The following is a 19,978-nucleotide window of genomic DNA, read 5'->3' on the forward strand; positions in this document are numbered from 1 at the left end:
GGAGGAGGCATTACTAATAATATGTGGAGCTAGTAATGTAAGGTCCAGCTAGATCTCAAGTAGACCAAAAGGTCAAATTTTGGAAGCGACACTTACTGGAATGAGCAACCACGAGGGGATACCCTTAGTTATTATACCAAACAAGGAGGAGGCATTCTTTTTATTTGTGAAAGGGAAGAATCTCTTCCTCCTTGTTCTGTACTAATTCTGTCCAAGAAGTCAATAAACGTTCCTTCTTTTCTTTCTCAATTTTGGGTTGGAAAAATGGTAACATTAGCAAACTTGAGACAGATTATATAACAGCAATTGCACATGTTTTTTTATCAACATTTATCTTATATAATCTGATCTGTTCTATAATAGAAAGATATACACATACTGATATATTTATATATACACATACTTATAAAACTAAGGAAAACCTTGATCATAATTCATCTGATTATTGATCCCTCTGTTCGCGCATTCGAGCTGCCCATGACATATTCCCTCCACCATTCTTGCTCTCACTTCTTCTCTTCAGTTCATACAATTGCGATTGCCAACGACTTTTCCATTGACTTTTTTGTTCAACCACCTTGATTACAAACCAAAAGATTAGGTCAGAGCATGTAACAACAACATGATTCTGCTAACAACTCATTAAAAAAAGAGACACAAAAATAAAATCAAGCTCTATGAGAATAATAGAGAATACCATGGACAACTGAACAAGCAAGTATAACATTGGCTTATCTTCTGTCCTAAAACGTGTATCACTACATGTGCCACCTAGTTATAATTGGTTGAAAAATATATTTAAGTTAAAAATTGAATAATTATGTATTTTCCCGACCAATCACAGGTGGTGGCACATGGAGTGACACATTTTTTGGGACAGAAGATGTCACTCAGTATAATATATTCAAGGTCACTGTCAGATTAAAAGGCATGATTGATGATGAACTTTGTTGGTAGGATTAGGACCTACCACCAACATAATTAAAAAAAATCCAAAAGAGCTATATGAATAAAGTAATGACTGAGATCACACTTCATCTCACCAGAACCTTTTATTATAGCTGTTTTTTCTATATATCTGTTGACAATTTGACATTATTATCAACTAATGTAGAATTTAACATGCTTGAAGAGCCATCTATAAATTTAATACAACAACACATATGTTGCAATTTTATGGTGGTGAGCTGTGATTGAAGTTGACACATTCAAAAAGGAGAAGAAAAAAAGGAAAAAAAGACAAATGACAGATAGGTATACAAAAACACCAGAACATGTCATAAGGAAGGGTCTGTCACAGTCATCAAAACTCAAAATACATAAAAAAAAATTGGTAGCAGGAGTAAAATTTGCAATTTTAAGAGACAAGGTACATCAGGAAGAATCTGCTATATCATCATGGAAAAAAAATGGCAACATAAACACTTAAACAGGATGACCACTAGAACTGCAAAAAAAAAATCAATTTTCAGGAGATAATAGTTCCCATTAATAAATTTTAGTAAGCACCCAAAAATATTCTAAATGAGAAGTACATGATGCAGCAATTTTTATTGTAGCCCAAAATTGTATGATACTATGATACACTTATCATCAGTTTCTTTGTTTTCTGACTGAGATATGGCAAACAAATCAGTAGAAAAGCAATTCCAGATTCAAGTTTAAAGCAGTACCAGCCTGTCACTTTGATTCTATGTAGTACATCTACCTAATTCAACCAATGAATGGAATAAACCTATTCAATAAATGAATCAAATATATGTGAACATAGCTTCATATGATGAAAACAAAACCTGTAATACACATTGACACTGGAACTATCTTTGGACTTTTTATTACATGTGTAGATTAGCTTATTTTGCACTCAAAAACCAACTTTCAGCCAAAACCTCTATCTAGAACATTTTCATTATAAGCTTTTCTGAAATGTTAAGACAAAATAGAAAAGCAACTATGAACATAGACATAGTCTGGCGATGTATCTAAAAGAGCATCACCTAAACATTCATCTGAACCTAAAGCTTCTGAAACAAACTAGGAAAAGCAGAAATCTATAACTGCAGCAGCATAATAACAGCCATATATGTATAAAAGTAAAGAACATACTCCAACACATCAAAGGGAAAAACACACTGAAACAAAACATCATACAATTAAGAACATCAACAACTCAAATCCCAAAAAATCCCAAACTGAAACCTACAAGAATACAATAATCAACCACTCAAATCCCAAAAAATAAGGCAAACCCATTTATCCAAAATTCATGCTAAATAGTGCGCTTACGGATCATATACATCAATCACTTTACAATGCAAAGTTTCTATCTTTGATTCATTGAAACAAATCAAGCATACCCCAGATTAAAAAAAAAGACACAATTTTTATCAAAGGAGAACCATACCAACCCAAAATAGGAAAGAAAAAAATCATGTGACACACAACAAAAACCATACATAAACTCCAAAACATGCAAACCCATTAACATAAAAACCAAAACAAATCAAACCAAGCACACCCCAGATGAAAAAAAATCAATTTTTATAAACAAAAACCCAAAAGCAGAAAACCCATTTAACTTACATCATCATCATCATGATAGCGTGTACGAGCATTGAAAGCTAGATGAATACCCCTAGCCAAGTCTCTATCATACATAGCTTTAAGTCTAGGATCCGAAAGAGTCTCATAAGCCTCCTGAACAAGAATAAACCTCTTCGTATATTCCTCAACTCGACCCGGAGGAGACACATCTGGGTGATACTTTCGTGCAAGTTGCTTATACGCTTGCTTGATTTCCATTAACGAACCCGATAATGGAATACCCAGAAGCTCATAGAAGCTCAACTGAGAAGCCTCCTCAGATGCAACGTGGCCACCGTTGATGGAGGCTTTTGTTCTGAGTGACCCGAAAGTGGTTCGGGTCGGGTAAGTGAAAATGGGTCGGAGAGAGAGTGGGGTTGGAGAAGTGGGGACATGGTGGTAGAAACGAGTGTTGGTTGGAGGAATGGTTAAGGAATAGGAACGCATGTTTCTGTGTTTGGTTATTGGATTTGAATTGGTTTGTTTTCTGAATCTGGGGTTTGTACTTTGTAGGGTGGGGATAGTGTAACTGAAGAAGGATATTTGTGTGGTTCACTCTGTTTTGTTTTTATATGGTTCTTATTTCTTATTTCTTTGTTTTGTTTTGGATGAGGATGATGGAGTTGTTGATGATTATGATTTGATTATCTGTTGGGTAATACAAAAGAGGGGGGAAGTATTTATCTATAATCATATATGAGTTTTATATATTAATTTTATATCATTTATTATTTATTTTTGATCATTATTAATTTTTCTTTACAAAAAGTAATACAAATGAATGATGGACGATGTATTAATTGTATAAATTATTTTTACACTAACAACAATATAGACATATTACTCTAAATGCAAAAAGTAGATGAATTATACTAATGAATGATGATGAATATTTTTAATGTTTTTATATTATCAAAGTAACCAAGTCTATGTGTTTTCATCTAAAGTTTTGCCTTATCCAGTATTAGGATGCTTTTTAGGAAGATTTAGTACTACTTTTCAAATAAAAAAACATGGACCAGATTTATATTTAGATGCCAGTTGGGTATAGTTGTTATAAAATATAGATTAAAAATAAATTTAAAGATACGATGTAGATTAAACATTACTAACTATATCCTGGAAGAATTCACGGTGAATAGTTTTTTATAAAGATAATCGAAAATTTATTTTAATTTCTATTTAGTAATTTTCATGGAAGGTTATCCTATTCATGTTGAAATTGTTAGAGAATACATTTCATGACCTCCATAGTATTTCAATATGGTAAAGAGTAGTGAGGAATCTAGGACCTAGAGACAAAATGTGCAATATAAATTAAAATTAAAATAATAAATATTATCAATTATAAAAAATGAAAATATTGATATCATAATTATAAAATTTAAATATATTTAATCAAATAAAGTATATATTTCATAACTAATCACTATGTGATTTCATATTTTGAAATCGTTGAAAGATATTTAATTTGTTGTCAATGTTGTTGAACACTTCTCATTAAATATAAGTATTAGATAGTTATTCATTCATGCATCTTCTATTCGATTAGACACTCTATTTTTTACAATTTTCGGAGTTAAAAAACTCTTTTTAAAATTGTATTGTTAACTCAAAAGAAGATAAATTAATGGGAAAACAATGTGTCTTTCACCTCCAACCAACTTATCTTAAGATTATTTATTCATTTCAAAGAAGCATATTCAACGGTGTTATGCATATCAATGATGTAAGTCTCAAGTTGTTTATCAAACATCATAAAATCAGTTGAACAAGAAAATCATGTTGAGAAAACTTTACAAATTCAATCAGTTTTGTCTTATCAAAACTAGAGAAAAAGTCAAATAGGCTCAAACAAGACATACAAAGAAGCAATTGAGTATTTTTCTTGGATATTCGATTATGAAGTTCATTGATTGCCTATCTATAATATTATAAAATAATTCAATACATTAATGATTATTTTGTTTTTCATCAATCATGTCATGTCATTTACTAAAAAATAAATTTTGGGCTTGTAGAATTATAAGTAAGACTATAATATATATGCAATGCTTAAATATTTATATACAGTCACTAAATAATCTAACATTTATTTGAATTACTTTTATTTTAAGAGTGAATGATAATTAAATATGGATGATAAATGATATAATAATAATGTATAGAACTCATAAACTTTCAAGTGTATATGTTTTTTCTCTAAAAATAATATAGATTTTTATTTCAAAAAGTTTCAGGGTGTATAGCATCTTCATTGGCAAAGACTAAATTGTTTAGAATTGTCTTTATCCAAGATTATATTGTGTAACAACAATAAATGAACAAAAAATAATAGAGAATGTTTGTTACTATTTCATTATTGATATATGATCACACAATGATGCTCCAGCCTTGCACCATGATTATACTATAATATAATAAAAGTAAACATTTCATTTAAAAATAAAGTATATTTTCATACCATAATATAATTTATTTTCCACAGCTAGCACAAATATGACATATGTACTATAATATAGAAAATGCTAATATATGATACATGTCATGATTTTAGTGATTGAATGAAATAATTTATTTCTTTATATTAGAAAATATTTTATCCTCTTAGCAAAAATGTATAGTTCTATTTAATAATGAATTAGAAATATTTACTTACAACTCATTAGTGTAAATATAACTTTTATACAATTTTATGTAGTATTTTGTCATAATAATGATCACGATCAACATTCATGGACATTTAAATAGTATTATACATACAATGCTATATTGTTTACACATTGAACAGATTCAATCTAAATTATATATTATTATTATTTACAATATTATATAAAGTATATTAATTTATTTCGGTGGTATGCCTAGACCCCATATAAGAATATAAATCTTACATCTCAAATTTCAAATATTGTCTGAGCATGTATGTCACTGATATATTTCGCACCATTCAATGATTTGGCGTCAATCATGTTATGGGACAATTTAAACTGTAACAACTAATTTTAGAATATCCACCAAAATTTGATAACCTCTATAAGATAAACTTGTGTGACAAAATGACTATAACTGGTTGTAAAAGTACAAACGATAGATTGTAATATAAAATAAGTGGGAAGACTATTTGGTCGATGATATTTCTCATATTGATCATTACTCATAATATATACACCAATACTTGTAAAGAATAATTAAATATATCATTGCTCAATATGTATATTTTGTTGGAGCAGTAAATATATATGTTTATTAATTAAATAATGATATTATATTAAGTACAACTAATATCCTCATACATATATTTTCAGTTTAATTTTGCAAGACATTGTAACTAGAGTGTTCCTCTTAACAATCTTGTACAAACAATAATGACAATTTAACTTCTAATAATATGATGAATGTATTGGTAAAATTAAATGCTTCAATATTATCCATGAATTAAAGTAAAGCTCCTCCTACTCAGGATTTTAATAAACCTAATCTTAAACCTAGTCTAAATATGAAAGTCAAAACCAAGGAGAGACTCACCAACATCCATAAACCTCATCACTTACTCCTCAACAAGAACAATCCTACAAGTTTAGAGGTTTCACATCATATGCTCTTCAGTGATCCTCCTCTCATTTGAATCAAGTTCTCAATTTTATGGATGAATATTATCTATGTTTTTGCTGCAAATTCAAGGACACCATTGTTAGCATTTATTGCCTCAAGAATATTAGTGTTTAACTATGCCTTTGCTAGTCAAACAAGGTAATTTTTATGGTACACAAAATAATAAAGATGAGGTTGATGTGGAAGACACAATTTATAAGAGGTGATAGAGGTAGAATCAGAAAAATCCAACTGGGTGAATAGAAATCAAAAGTTCCACCCACAAGAACTATAAAATCATCTTCACTTCATCACATGGAAGTCAATAATATTAATTATGGATTGAATAATGTAATTGTAATAAATGAAGAGAATGTAATATCAGTTTTTTTAGTACTCTCAAGTATCATTTCACCCTTTTGGATAAGGAATAAGTATCACTCACAAGAATTAAATTTTTAATCTTTTAATCATCACTAACGAGGTCTTACACCACTAGATTAACATGGTATATAAGTGTTATTTGGGTAAATGTTTTGTTTTTAAAATATTTGTGAAAGGGTGGATATGTGTTTTATATTTATAATGAACAATATTATAATTCAAAGATAAGTTGGAATTCTCTTCTATAGTTATGTAAGCATAATGGAAATCGTGTATAATATTCATGATTTAGCAAAAAACGAAAATGGAATTGTAGCCCCAATCCACGTTTTCCTACAGAAATTGAAAGAAAAAAAAAAGAAATTGTGGATAGGAAAAAAAATCGTGCATGAAACACGACTTTAGGAGAAATCATGGTTGAGACTATCAACTTCTGTCAAGAAAATTAAAAAAAAAAATGGAAGTCATACCTCTCGACCACTAGTTCCACGTCTTCTACATCAATCTGGTAATAACTCGAAAAATTACGTAAAAAATGCCTTTGATTGTGCATTTCTACAAAATCTTCCAAGAAATCATATTGGAATTGTTTAGACTTGTGTTTGTTGTTGTCCTTTGACTTTAATATCCCACTTAGTTATGAAAACGTATTTTTCTAAGACAAGATCCCACTTCACTTCTTGAAATGATATTTTCAAGGAACATATCTATGTACCTTGCTTTTCTCATATGGGTTCAGTCACGTCCATGAAACTAATGGTACTTTTGTTTTCCTATATTTTTCATAATATACATCATTTCTTTAATTAAAAATCTAATACCATTTTTCTTCAATTTGTTCTAGATACCCATAGTTCCATTGTGTCAGAGCTACCAATTATTCTAGTATATGGCTTTGCTATGTCTCGATTTCTCTACCAATTTTTTTCTATATGTAGATTGTATTTTTGTGATTGGTACCTTTGTGATTTACGGTGATTTTAGTTGTCAGAATGATTTGGATAAGTATGAAAATAAGTATTTTTTGTTCGAATTCGTTTTTTCAACGGTCCATATTATAATGAACCAGAATCGGTTGTCTTATATAAACCTTGTTAGCACCACTAATCGGCGAATAGACCTAAGAGCAAGAGGTTGTGGTCCACCTTCTCTATTTCTATGTCAATTTGTAGATTTATCTTTTTGGAAGTAGTCTCTGATGCCAAATAATTGCATACCCTGTCCTTGAATTTCAAGTGTTACTTGTTAGATGCATAACAACTTCATATAAATGGTCCATGATTTGCATTCTCTTATGTTGAAAGTGAGAAAGTGACAATATAGGTTTGTTTGTTTAGGCTTCGAAAAAAGTGATTCTTTAATATATGTTTTTTAGAAAAAAATATATTTACTGACAATATATGAGTTGTATACATTCTTTTGTATTATCTATATTTTATTATCATTAACTCTTTAAAAAATTAATACAAATGAATGACGTGTGATATACTAACTGTATATAAATCTTCATACTAATAAAGTATAGATACATATTTTTTACAAATACCCTCCATAAGAAAATGAGTAAGGGGATGGAGGTTTGTGTGTGACACATATTGAAGATTGTAGAATTGTACATAATAATAAAAAAGAATATAAAGATTGTGGAATTGTACATAATGATAAAAAAGAATATGAAGATAGTAGAAATGTATACAATAATGAAAAAGAAAATGATATGTATAAATCTACTTACACGTTAAGAGAGTAACATATATTACAAAGTGACACTTGTTTATTAATGATTTGTTTATAAATGATGTGATTCACTTTCTTGTTGGTAGGATAATTTGTAGAAAATTTGGTAGATGATATATTATAAAAAAGTATGCACTGATAATGTACGAGTTTTATAAACTTTTACTATATTAGTCATCATTCACATTTATTCATCACTGATTCTTTAAAATAAATAATACAAATGTAAATGATTCTTTAAAATAAATAATGCAAATAAATGATATAATATTGTATATAAATTTTTACACCGAAAATGCTTAGATATTTATATTCATATATATTGCTCTAATTGCTCTAATAAAAATGGTAAAGCTAAGAGGGACCAGGGTTTGGAGTACTAGAAAGGGCAAGGTTGCTATATCCAGCACACGATGAAGATAAGAATTAATAATGATGGCAAAGGCAGCTATTGAGGATAACTACAATCATTTACTTGACAACAATTCAATAGTGTGTTCGATGCTGTCTTAAGGTTGCCAAAAACCTTAGTTGACATTACAATTGTGCATATTAAAAATTCAATCTTACCACCAAACTAAAGCGTATACTAATACACTACTTATTACAAAAATTATCACCCAATAACAAAGAAGTTTGAGGTATATGATCATAGTGAATAATACGATGATAGTGCATACATAAAACTCTTTAGAACTTCCTAACAGTTGTAACTGGAATAGAAGGGTGGAATCCATAGAACTAGAAAGGGCAAGGTTACAATCTATATGCTTATCACTTGCTTTTTATTTGTTTGAAAGGATGATCTATATATCTAGACACAGGCGCTTTTCTTTTGTTTTTGTTTGCCATTCTTAAGCGGGAATATGTCTTCCAAGCTGTTCAATGGCAACTTAACGTAGTTCTGAATTACCAAAAATGGTCTTCACAAATAGACCCACTGAAAAGTTCTTTTTATAATTTTCTTTTTAATGGGAGGCTCTTCATTTGTTTAACATGATAACTATTTATAAGTGAAACCAGAATTTTTTAAATCTTATTTTCTTTGCACCAAGTATTATTTTACCATCCTTATGATACACACTAGTACAGTTCTATATGTAAATGATAAATTACATAAGTGTGTACTTTTCCTGTGTCAAACTATGGACTATGGAGAGCATGAACAGATCAATTTTATGGTAATAGCCTGATAAGTGCCAACATAGCAAGGCATACATTTGCAGGCTTCATTGGCGACTGGACCAGTTGATGCAAAGAGATAAAACATAAGAAAACTAAAACACAAAGGAAAGGAACTCCCATAGATCAAACTTCAACAATCATCTTTTCAGCTGCCTCATAAGTTCATGTCAACAGCTTTACCCCAAAAGTGCAGCTATTGCACAATGCTGCCACATAGGGTCTAAGGAAGGTAGATGTACACAGTTTTACTTTTGAACACAAAGAGGCTGTTTCCAACCTATGTAGAAGAAGGGGGATTGAGGAAAGAAAAAAATTAAAGGAAAAGCTTTATGGGTGAGATTCATAACCACTTTTAAAGAAAGGCAAAAGCAGAAACTTCTCGGGAACCTTTCTAAGCAACAACCAACAAGTTCATCTTTTCGAAACCAAATCCTTGTTCCATGACAATATATAAAATCAACACATGGAAAACTGAACATAATCATTAAGATGACACTGACAATCAGTCACTGTACATAACCGTGGTGAGGGAAACATGGAAATATTGATTTCAGCAAGGACAACTAAAAACTAAATGAAGCACAAGATTAGGTTAACACCATGGCAATTATACAAACAAATTTTATTGGGGGACCCTACAAAAATTAAGGCACACCGAGCAGTCTCATGGAGAATTTACCTGTTGAATTCAACATTTGCTTTTCACCATTTACTTAAGTAAAGATTGTAACTCGGCCAATGTGCTCAAACGCAACACAATGCAACTCATTGCAGCAACATCCAGGTTCACTCGACCTTATCGAGAAGCTTTACCTAACCATGACAATTCCACGGGAAAAGAAAAAAAAAAGAAAGCAAAGAAAAAACGAAAAAAAAAATGCAGGACAGCATAAGACACCAGATGATGATAGGAAAAAATTGGCAAAAGAAAGCAACTCCCATTACTCTCAACACTATATGGATTAAAAACAGATATGCTCTAAACCGCAGAGCATCAGAATCTGACTGCATACCTTCATTAACACGAGAAACTCAACCTTGCGAAACTGTATCTCAAAGCTCCAAATGATTTCAATGTGAATACCTGCATTTGTTTTGGGTATAACATTCCCCACCGTACAATTAAATATGAGAAGATAAAAGGGAGCCTATGGTTGACCACATCAAAGTATGATGCTCGTAAGTTGTATATAGAATCAATATATAACACAGACAAGAGGGAGGATGAACTCAAATATCATTGTACAAAGTTCAGTTTAACACAACATTATTATCACCCTTGACCCAAAAAAAGTTTTGGATGCATATAATCAGGTCGCTGGATAAAAGGGTTTTTTCTTTCTCGCTATAATAACCTCTGGATGACTAGAAACCAAAAACATTCAGATTCCAACAGATTCAATATAGATGTCAAGACCCAAACGTTGCAAAGCGCAACAATGTTAATAAAAAAAGAAGAATAGTATACTTAAAATAACATTCCAACATACATCAATCAAGCAGTAAAAGAACCATTATATAAGCACGGCATGGTTGGTCATGATATAAGCACTGCATGGTTGTTCATGATAAGAGCAGGACAAATCTTGAAACCTTAAGCTACATCAACAGCTCAGGGATTCTATGTTCCATCTTGGTCCAACCACCTGCAAAAATAAATAAAAAACCGAAGATGTTCATAAGCCAACAGAGAAGTTCTGGTGGTCAAATCAAATAGTGGAAGCCTCCCTGACAATTCTGCTTCTCCTTAAAACAAACAGTCTACTCCCTAAAAAGAACTTGTTCAGGAAATCATATCAGCCTTGGGTGAAAGCTTTCACTGATCAGCATTTATAAGTTGGGTAACTTTGTTTATCCTCATCTTGCCAGTGCTTATTCTGATTTTAGAAGAAATAACAGGAATCTATACTCAGCTATGTTGTTAGCATTGTCAAAAGCCAGTTGAATCTTTAGAACCATTTAAATCACCACTCCTGTAAAGCATAGAAAGTAACTAGCTTCAGTGAGTTTTAAACAGAAAAACTAAACTTAGATAATCATAAAAGAGTGCATAATCAAAATTGTTCTACATTTGAAGAACTTACCAAGCATAGTAGGCTTAATATTTTCCAGTTCCCACTTCTTCAATGGACCTCCACTCTGTACGAAAGAAAATTCTCATATTAATGTAGCTAGCCGAACACAATTTATGTCAATGTTTGACAATAGGACGTGTCATACCTGCGATATCATCAGCTCCTTTATTTTTGGTTGATCCTTCTAACTTGCGCTTGTCATTCACTGAAATCAAAATCCCATTATCATTCAGGTTGGTTGAACTCTTCACGTTTATAATTGGTTCCTGCATGGCATCTACAAGAAGTTCTGAATGATCTTCACAAGTAGCATTTTCTCCATCATTCAAATGATGCTTACCTTTTGCAGATCCAGAACAAGATTGGGTAATTCCTTGCAATTCATACTCCTTGAAATTTCTTCCGGAGATCTCACTTCCATCACATTGCTTATGATTCTTTAATTTTGACTTAGATGAGGCTTTCTCTCGATGCCCTAATCTTTCATCTTTACTTCCATACTTATCACTGGAGTGTTTGCCGTCCGGGGACTTTGACCTGAATGGTCTATGTTTAGAATTGCTCTCATCCAAATTTCTATGGGATGAAGAGCCTCCTTTGTCATGCCTTCCTTCAAGGGATATTGACCTCGAACGCCTTGGATCACGGTGCCTTGATTTCTTTTCTTTCTTTTCGCCCGATTTATCTTTAGAATGATGCTTCTCTTCAACAGATTGTGATTTGGTCCTTTTAGTATCATATTGCTTTGCCTTTTCACTTTTTATTTCATCCTCTCTTTCATCAGTTTGATCCCTATCTTCTGTAGATCTTGACCTGGAGCGTCTTTTATCAATATGTCTTTTGTTTCTATTTTCATCCAATTTCTCAGGAAAATGGTGCTTACCATCCACAGATTTTGACCTGGATCGCTTCTTGTGCCTGGATCTACTTTCATCCACTCTTCTTGGGGAGGATCGGCTCTTTCGTTGAGGCTTCTCATCCACAGATAGTGACCTCGATCGCCTTCTCTCTCTATGTTTAGACCTTCCATGCAAGATTTCTTCATTTTTGTCTAAAGAGTGAAGCTTATCATCTGAAGATCTAGACCTTGAGCGCCTACTGTTTCTTAGTTTCCTTTCATCATCCTTTGGAGATGACCTACTTCCTCTTCGATGACCTGGTGAGCCAGAATTGGCACGTGATGGTTTCCTTCCTCTACGAGGTGAACTTTCTGTGCGACGTTTTGGAGAAACAGACTCATTAGGATAGGATTTCCTTGCATGTGGGCTCACACTCCTACTCCTGTTTCTTCTATAAGAAGATGAATGATGATCACGTGATCTATACGAATCATGTCTTCTGTTTTTATCATTATGTTCCCTGATGTCTCTATAGGACCGCCGTTCCCTTTCAATGCCAGAATGATGATGGAACCTCAATGGTGACCTGGACCGATGATCCTTGGCATAGCGAGGAGGTGAATAGGAACGAGACCTCCGGTTTCTCCTGTAACTGATAGGAGATCTAGACTTTGGCGAAGATCTGCCACGAGGGGGAGATGGTGATCTGAAAATGGAAATCAAATTTTAAATTTGGAGGTAGACACCTTCGACATCATAATGAAGGATAAAAAATTGTTCGGCAAAAAAATCATAAGATTTTGTCTAAAAAAATTTATTTGAAAAAATAACAAGAAGCCATGATCAATCATTTCCAGCAGCCAGGACACCAGTAATTTGTTCCTTTCAAAACACAAAATGCATGTTTGTCTCACATATAATAAGTAATATATTGATCCCAAATATTCCTACCTTAATTATTCTAGCTGCCCTCTATTAGCTTCCATACACATAACTCTACTATGTCTAAATAGAAATACAGGAACTGCATTTTGCTTGAAAACAAACAAGAATGGCAAGTAGACTACATTCCTCCTAAAATTGATAAGTAGTCAAACCTGGATTTCTCTTTTGTCTCTTTCTCTTCAATTCCAACTCCATCAGCTTTCAATTTCTTACTTATTTCTGCAGCCCGGGCTGCTGCTAACTCTGTGGCAGATTTCATAGTTGCAGCTCTGTTAGCAGCTTGTTGTGCATTCATAGTTTGTTGCATAAGAAGCGCTTGCTGGAATTGCATTTGTTGCATTGCAACAGCTTGCTGCATCATCAAAGGAATCGAAGATGAAGCCATTGAAGAATTTACATGAGATTGTTTCTGCGGGAGTGATTTCGCCATTTCAACATTCAAAGGGCGCCCCCCAACATCTATGTTATCTAATGCCAGAGCGGCAGTTGCTTCTTCAGGTTTTGAGTATTCTATATAAGCAAAATGCTTCGAATCAGTGAGTGTACATTCAATAACAGTGCCACAGAAGCCAAAGAGCTGTTTTAGCTGTTCCGCTGTGAGAAGTGGACTAAGATTACTAACTTGAAGAGTTTTCTTCAATGTGTCATCCTTACTAGCTTTATCGGGTGAAGCTGTTTTTGGTAGCAACATCAATCATAAAAAATAAAGTTAAAATGACCACAAAAAACGAAACATCAGAAAATCCATGACCATAAATAGCACCAAATCAACATTTAAATCCATTCATCGTAAAAGAGCTGGCTAATAAAGAACAGACCACCGATACAAAATAAAATTAATATAGCACACAACATACCAGTTGAATCTTTTGCTGACTGAGCTGCATGTGCTTGAAGGGCTTGGGCAGCAACTATTGCCTGAGCAGCAGCCATTGCAGCAGCAGAAGGCGCCATAGGAGCATGGCTAAGTGTCCCCATTGAGGTTGTCGCAGCTAAGGCAGCCATTAGCAAATTATGTTGTGGGTGATTCAACTTACAATCAACTTTCGCACAGTGCCCATTAAGGTAGTCACGACAAATCTCCCCTAGTGAGGCCCCAAATCCTGGCAAAGTAGCACCCCCAGAAGGTCCGGCAAGAATCCCTGGAATCATTCCCAATAATCCTGGGAATGCCCCTGAAACAGACCCAGAATAATTCGGCATGTTGGGCATAGTCGTTTGATTTTGATTAACCAGATTTGGAAATGTAGATGCAGGAGTTAAACCAAGCAGCCCGCCACTACTACTACCTACAACAAAATAAATCAAAGTATTGAAAATCAATATCCATGAAGATGAAAGCTATGTGCAGCATAGCAAGGTTTCAACTTTCGACATTCAAACATGAAAAGTCTGAAGTTTACAAAGTCTTGTGATGCAAATTGAGGACATATACTTCTCAACCTAATATTTCTCTCTATCCCTCTCTCTTTTTTGAAATACCAACTCACCGTTGAAAGGTACACAAAACAAATCATACATATATAATATAAAATGAAACCATGTGAACCTGTTAACCAGGAACAACTCAAAAGGACTACATTACAGCAGATATATATTTATCAAAAATAAATAAATAAAAACTAAATATTAATAATGATAAATGTCTGTATTGAAACCATCAGATTCAGCATTGAGGCTATCTTTGGATATTAAATAGGTGGAATGGAATGGAACAGATGAAACAAAATGGAGTGAAATGAAACAATATCATACCATTGACTGGATATTTTATGATCAAACGGATTGGAATGGAGTAAATAATAAGTTGGTTCCATCTCATCCCATAGTGTACCCCAAATGGGAAGGGAAGATAAATAGAGGTAATGGAACGGAATTGTTTTCATCCTATTTAAACACTTCATTCCATCTAATCTTTGTTATAAAGAAACCAAACAATGTAACCTAGCATCATTCCATTCCAATCCAACTCAATTCCATCCAAACATAGGCTGAAAGCATCACATGTAAGACATTAAAGTAGAGGGTAATTATTACAAGGGAATAATGATGAATACCTGCACTGAAAAACACAGGGAATGGGCTACCCATAATTGGCTTGCCATTACACTCAACACTGACCATATAATTCCCTCGCTTGGCCACCACATAAGTAATTGTATAAGTCCCATCACCCATATCCTTCACAATACCTTCTTGCTCCGCCCCTCCGACACCCAATCCAGGCACAACCTTCACCTTAATCTGCGCACCCCCAGTCGAAATCTTCCTCTCATCAGCATCCTTGGTCACAACCGTAAATGATGATGGGGCACCAGCCGCTCCACCTGCTATCCCAGTACCCGCAGCAGTACACTTTGCAGGATCAACCGGCCCAATCGGCTTCTTCGCCAAATCCTCATACTCTTCAGATTCACTGTCTGATAGAACAGCCCCCCTTTCATGATTCTTCTCCAAATCTTTGAATGTAGCCTCGAAAGCAGCTTTTGCTGCTGCATCCTTCTCAGCCTCGCTCTTGATCTTGGCCTCCTCGGCTTGCTTCATCCAAATTGGTTTTACAACGGCTAAAGTCCGATCAGCCATCAACCCTAGTTTGAAAAGATCAAAAATCACCTAACAAATACCTAATTGATTCAATGAACACAACTAATTCAATAAAGCTATCAAAATCAACAACACACAGCTTCCATTAACAAAAACAAAATATCAAACATGAGACCCTCGAATTAGATTGAAACCCTAAAAACCTCTAAAACCCGTAACAAACCCTAACAGTTCGAATCCGATGATAAATTCAGAGATATTCAACAACCCAATAGTTAAAAAATGCTCTCATATAAAGGCGTCAAGATTCAAGGGTTAATTAGATTTCAAAGTCGTTGTCCGAAAATTATAATGAGAGAAAATCGAGGTGAAATTTACGGATTAAGAGGATATTGAGAAAGATATGGAAAATATTGTAGGAGAATTTATGAGTAACCAAAGAGAAGAATATTAGGGGAAGAATAACAAAGAAGGATAGCGTACCTGTTCTGTATTCTTTCTGATTTCTGATGATAGCAGAAAAACGGGTCCGGCTGGGATATATTCGGGAATTTACTTTTTGCTTACAAGCTCTTTTTAGTTTTTAAAATTTGAATTCTGAATAAAATTTAGGAAAAAATTCACAAAACTCATTTAGGTGTTTTCTAAGTAAATATTATAAACTATATTTTTTTAATTAGTATTCTTTAAATTTTAATTATGAGTAAAATTGGTCTACACTTCCTATGTTTGATAAAATCTACCGCCACAAGTGTAGTACAAAAAAGTAAACATCTAAGGTGATCTACATATGATTATGAGTAGTCAATAAACTCTATATTGTAACAGTATAAAATTTTGGTGCCTTACAATTTGTAGTTGGAAGTGAGAAAAAAAGGTATTATTTCTAATAATGTTTTGAGAGCCTTGGCATCTTGCGCTGATATTTCAAGTTATGGTACAAACTCAATATTAATGTTGTAACAGTTTCTTTTATTGCTTTTGCAGTCACATGTAATTACTTCATGATTTAATTTAAAGCACTTAATAAGAAAATATAGTATGCATGAACAATTTCTTAAACTATTTTTTCTTCATAATTATTCCTTCAATTTTAAAATTGTATGTATGTAAGAACCAATTTCACCAATAATTAAAGTTGAAAGAATAAGTAAGAAGAAGAAATAATTTACAGTGTCTACTTGCAAAATATATCAAGTTTAAAGGAGTTTTGTGAATTTTCCCTAAAATTTATAACAATTGTATCCCCTAGCCTAATTGTTAATACATTGTGAGGATATGGACTACTCCCTCCAAGTTCCAATTATTCCAGAGATTCAAATTATTAAAATTTTGGTTTATCTAAAATATAGTAAGACCTTATCTCACTAAACTTAATGGTACTCAATAAGCTTTTAAGAATATTAAATATTTATCTAGAGGAGTGGGTCCAAATTTTGCATAAGTTAGGGTGTTGAATTGCCTAAGGGATGTGGTTTCATCCAACCCATTTTACATGTTGTTGCAAAATGTCCGCAAAACTTATGCAGGTACGGGCATGCCCGCAAAGGCTTAATTGACAAAATCACATGCATTGCCCATTTTAAAATAGGCATGCAGATCCTGTGAGTATTTTTCTATTTACACTAAAAAACAGAAATGTGTGAGTGTGACATGTAACCAAGTCCATATATGCATTTGCAAGTCCATAGTTGTTATGTAACTTATATTCTTGAAGAACCATTCATTATAATACATGGAATCTGTATTATTTTGTAGTATACTGCTTCAAAAAACATGTGAGTAGTACACCACATGGAACGGTGAAACAAGGTTAAGCGTATAGATAAATGAGTATAGAAAGGTATCATGATTAGCAATGTTGAAGAAGAAAAGGAAATCTGCACTTGGTAATTCTAGAGTTTTGTTTTGGTACTGCTGAGTGCTGAACATAGTGGATGAATGAATTGGAACTTGGAGTGGCACGTGTGTGACCAATTTCTAACTTGGGTGAATGAAGTTGGGTGATTTGGCCCGCAAAAATTAAAAAATTAGGTCACATAATGCTTGCGAGCTACCCGTGTAGCCTGCTTGAAATGCCCGCAAAAAAACGGGCAAATAAGTCGAACAATATGGGCTAATAGGAAAAAATGTGATGTCATGCCTGCATTTTTATGGGCAATGCAGACTGGCCGGCAGACAATACTCATATTGTCATCACTAACCATGTATATATTATTGGATACATTTTGAAGTAGACAAATCATGATCTTCCAATGTTTCATGTTTTCTCCAAATCAAATTTACACTTTACTTTGTTTGGTTTGGGTGAGAAAATGAGAAGAAAAAAAACTTAAGGAATGAAAGTTAAAGGAAATAAAAATAGTAGAAAGTAAAATTATTTTGAAAGAAAAAAGAGAGAATAAAAAGGGGAAATAAAATATACGATGAGACAAAATGACATAAATATCCATAATCAAAGACATACAAACACTAACATACAAATATTTACTTTTATTTTAAAATTAAATATTTTTTAAACAATACATTTATATTAAAATCAATTAATTAAAACATTATTAATACAAATTTTAGGGTTACTTCATCTATTGTGTTTGTGTACCCCTAATCCATAGTACGTCAACCATGCTTCTTTATGGGTAAGCTTATAATTTTATTCTGATAGTCTAAGGGTGCATTCCTCACCACTTTCTCCCTATACATCGATCCTCCAGCACAAGTACAACCATCCTAACAAGCCAACCAAAACCACCCTCCAAACCTTGTCTCAGAACCACCCACCACTCAACAATTCCCCAAATGATCCAAACTCAAGGACAAATCATCCAACTACTAGTCGAGCTCTGTCAGCATAAACCTGAATCAAGCAATAGACCCTCATGGCTAGTTGCCATGAGCACTGCGCCAAATCCATTGAAGAAGCCTGACCTATACTCACAACCTCCTAAACATAAAAACTACACACACAAACCATTCACCCGACTATAGTCCCTCGGGAGCCAAGCATCCCTTCACCGAGACAATTATGTCCTCACCCTTACCTAAATACTTGACCCACCCAAGCAAAATTGATCAGTATGATGGAACATCCGACCCGTAAGACCACGTGGACGCCTTCGAGGCGACTATGCTTTTTCATGGGGCGATTGATCCTATCATGTGTCGAGTTTCCCTTCATTCTGAAACGCGCTTCCCTATAATGGTTTACACATTTGCCCCAAATAGCACTGATCAATGAACAACTTTAGCCGACAGATTCAATGTTCGGTTTATGGCAACCAAGGAACAACTGAGGTCTTCATACACCTTGTCCGGTATTTGGCAAGGGCAACATGAACCCCTTCGTTCATACCTGGATAGGTTCAACATAGAGGTCATGAAGGTCCACACCTTAAGTCCCAATATGGCGGTGCACATACTAGTCACATGCCTACAAGATGACCTTTTCAAACAAGAGTTGCCCAAATACTCTGACCTGACAATGGAAGACCTCTGAACAAATGCTCAACAATTCATCAACCTAGAGGAAACCAACCCACCCGACCACATATCATATCACCACCCCTCACGGGAAACCAAAAGGACAAAATTCCATGACGATCCTAGATATGATCCACTGTGACCACCTAAAAAATCCAAATACACTACCTACACCCCCCTTAACGCCAACCGCTTTAGAATTTTACAAGAGATCATGGCCATCCATCTAGTCTAACTCCCCAAACCTAACCCAGGCAGGAAGTTGGGGACCCAAGATCAATTTAAGTACTACGACTTTCACAGTATATTTGGGCACATAACAAAGGAATGCACCCACGTTATGGAGGTATACATGTACGACTTTGATAAGTGCCAAACATACCTAAAAATCATACACTTTTATGGCACTTATCTTAAGCATAATTGAGAAAAACCAACTTAAAACAATACTTTTTGTATAAAATATCACAATTTGGTATATTTGTGTTTGTATTGCCTTTTTATGTATTTTGTAGGAAATAAAATGAAGAAAGGAAGAGAAAAGATTCATGGTCAAAAAGCAACAAAAGTCAAGAAAATCAAGGTGCTCAACCAGGCAGCTGAGCGGACCTG

At 33.6% G+C, this 19,978-nt stretch overlaps 3 protein-coding genes and 3 long non-coding RNA genes across 13 annotated transcripts in view; 1 reads left to right on the forward strand and 5 right to left on the reverse strand.

Annotated features, from left to right (window-relative positions):
* Positions 220–3,143, reverse strand: LOC109362992 (chaperone protein dnaJ 20, chloroplastic-like). The gene is made up of 2 exons (XM_019609128.1): positions 2,584–3,143; positions 220–577 (listed from the first exon to the last, which is right to left on the reverse strand). Exons 1-2 carry the CDS (start codon positions 3,028–3,030, stop codon positions 443–445), a joined length of 582 nt encoding a protein of 193 aa, XP_019464673.1. The 5' UTR covers positions 3,031–3,143; the 3' UTR covers positions 220–442.
* LOC109362993 lies at positions 550–1,014 on the forward strand. The gene is made up of 2 exons (XR_002109464.1): positions 550–718; positions 895–1,014. It is a non-coding gene; the product is annotated as an uncharacterized LOC109362993 (long non-coding RNA).
* Positions 1,074–2,565, reverse strand: LOC109362994. The gene is made up of 2 exons (XR_002109465.1): positions 1,510–2,565; positions 1,074–1,424 (listed from the first exon to the last, which is right to left on the reverse strand). It is a non-coding gene; the product is annotated as an uncharacterized LOC109362994 (long non-coding RNA).
* LOC109362146 lies at positions 9,454–9,992 on the reverse strand. The gene is made up of 2 exons (XR_002109361.1): positions 9,871–9,992; positions 9,454–9,760 (listed from the first exon to the last, which is right to left on the reverse strand). It is a non-coding gene; the product is annotated as an uncharacterized LOC109362146 (long non-coding RNA).
* On the reverse strand, positions 10,118–16,456 carry LOC109362144 (serine/arginine repetitive matrix protein 2-like). Of its 8 annotated transcripts, XR_002109359.1 has the most exons (8): positions 15,400–16,029; positions 14,200–14,631; positions 13,495–14,014; positions 11,704–13,103; positions 11,568–11,622; positions 10,974–11,456; positions 10,497–10,567; positions 10,118–10,296 (listed from the first exon to the last, which is right to left on the reverse strand). XR_002109359.1 is itself a non-coding variant. In XM_019607743.1 (7 exons), the coding sequence occupies exons 2-6, from the start codon at positions 15,923–15,925 to the stop codon at positions 11,582–11,584; spliced, it is 2,919 nt and encodes a 972-aa protein (XP_019463288.1). In that variant the 5' UTR covers positions 15,926–15,930; positions 16,370–16,456; the 3' UTR covers positions 10,908–11,456; positions 11,568–11,581. The 8 variants fall into 8 exon arrangements, 5 of the variants coding, with proteins under 5 accessions (XP_019463288.1, XP_019463287.1, XP_019463286.1 ...); XR_002109358.1 differs by having other exon boundaries at positions 10,118–10,567; XM_019607743.1 differs by lacking the exons at positions 10,118–10,296; positions 10,497–10,567 and adding an exon at positions 16,370–16,456 and having other exon boundaries at positions 10,908–11,456; positions 15,400–15,930.
* The window catches only part of LOC109362145, a gene marked incomplete in the record, with an annotated part of 33,535 nt that continues 24,402 nt past the window's right edge, over positions 10,846–19,978 (reverse strand). The window contains 1 exon segment of the mRNA XM_019607747.1: positions 10,846–11,129.

The sequence above is a fragment of the Lupinus angustifolius genome, chromosome LG12 (genome assembly GCF_001865875.1).
Source record: "Lupinus angustifolius cultivar Tanjil chromosome LG12, LupAngTanjil_v1.0, whole genome shotgun sequence".
Taxonomy (NCBI): domain Eukaryota; kingdom Viridiplantae; phylum Streptophyta; class Magnoliopsida; order Fabales; family Fabaceae; genus Lupinus; species Lupinus angustifolius.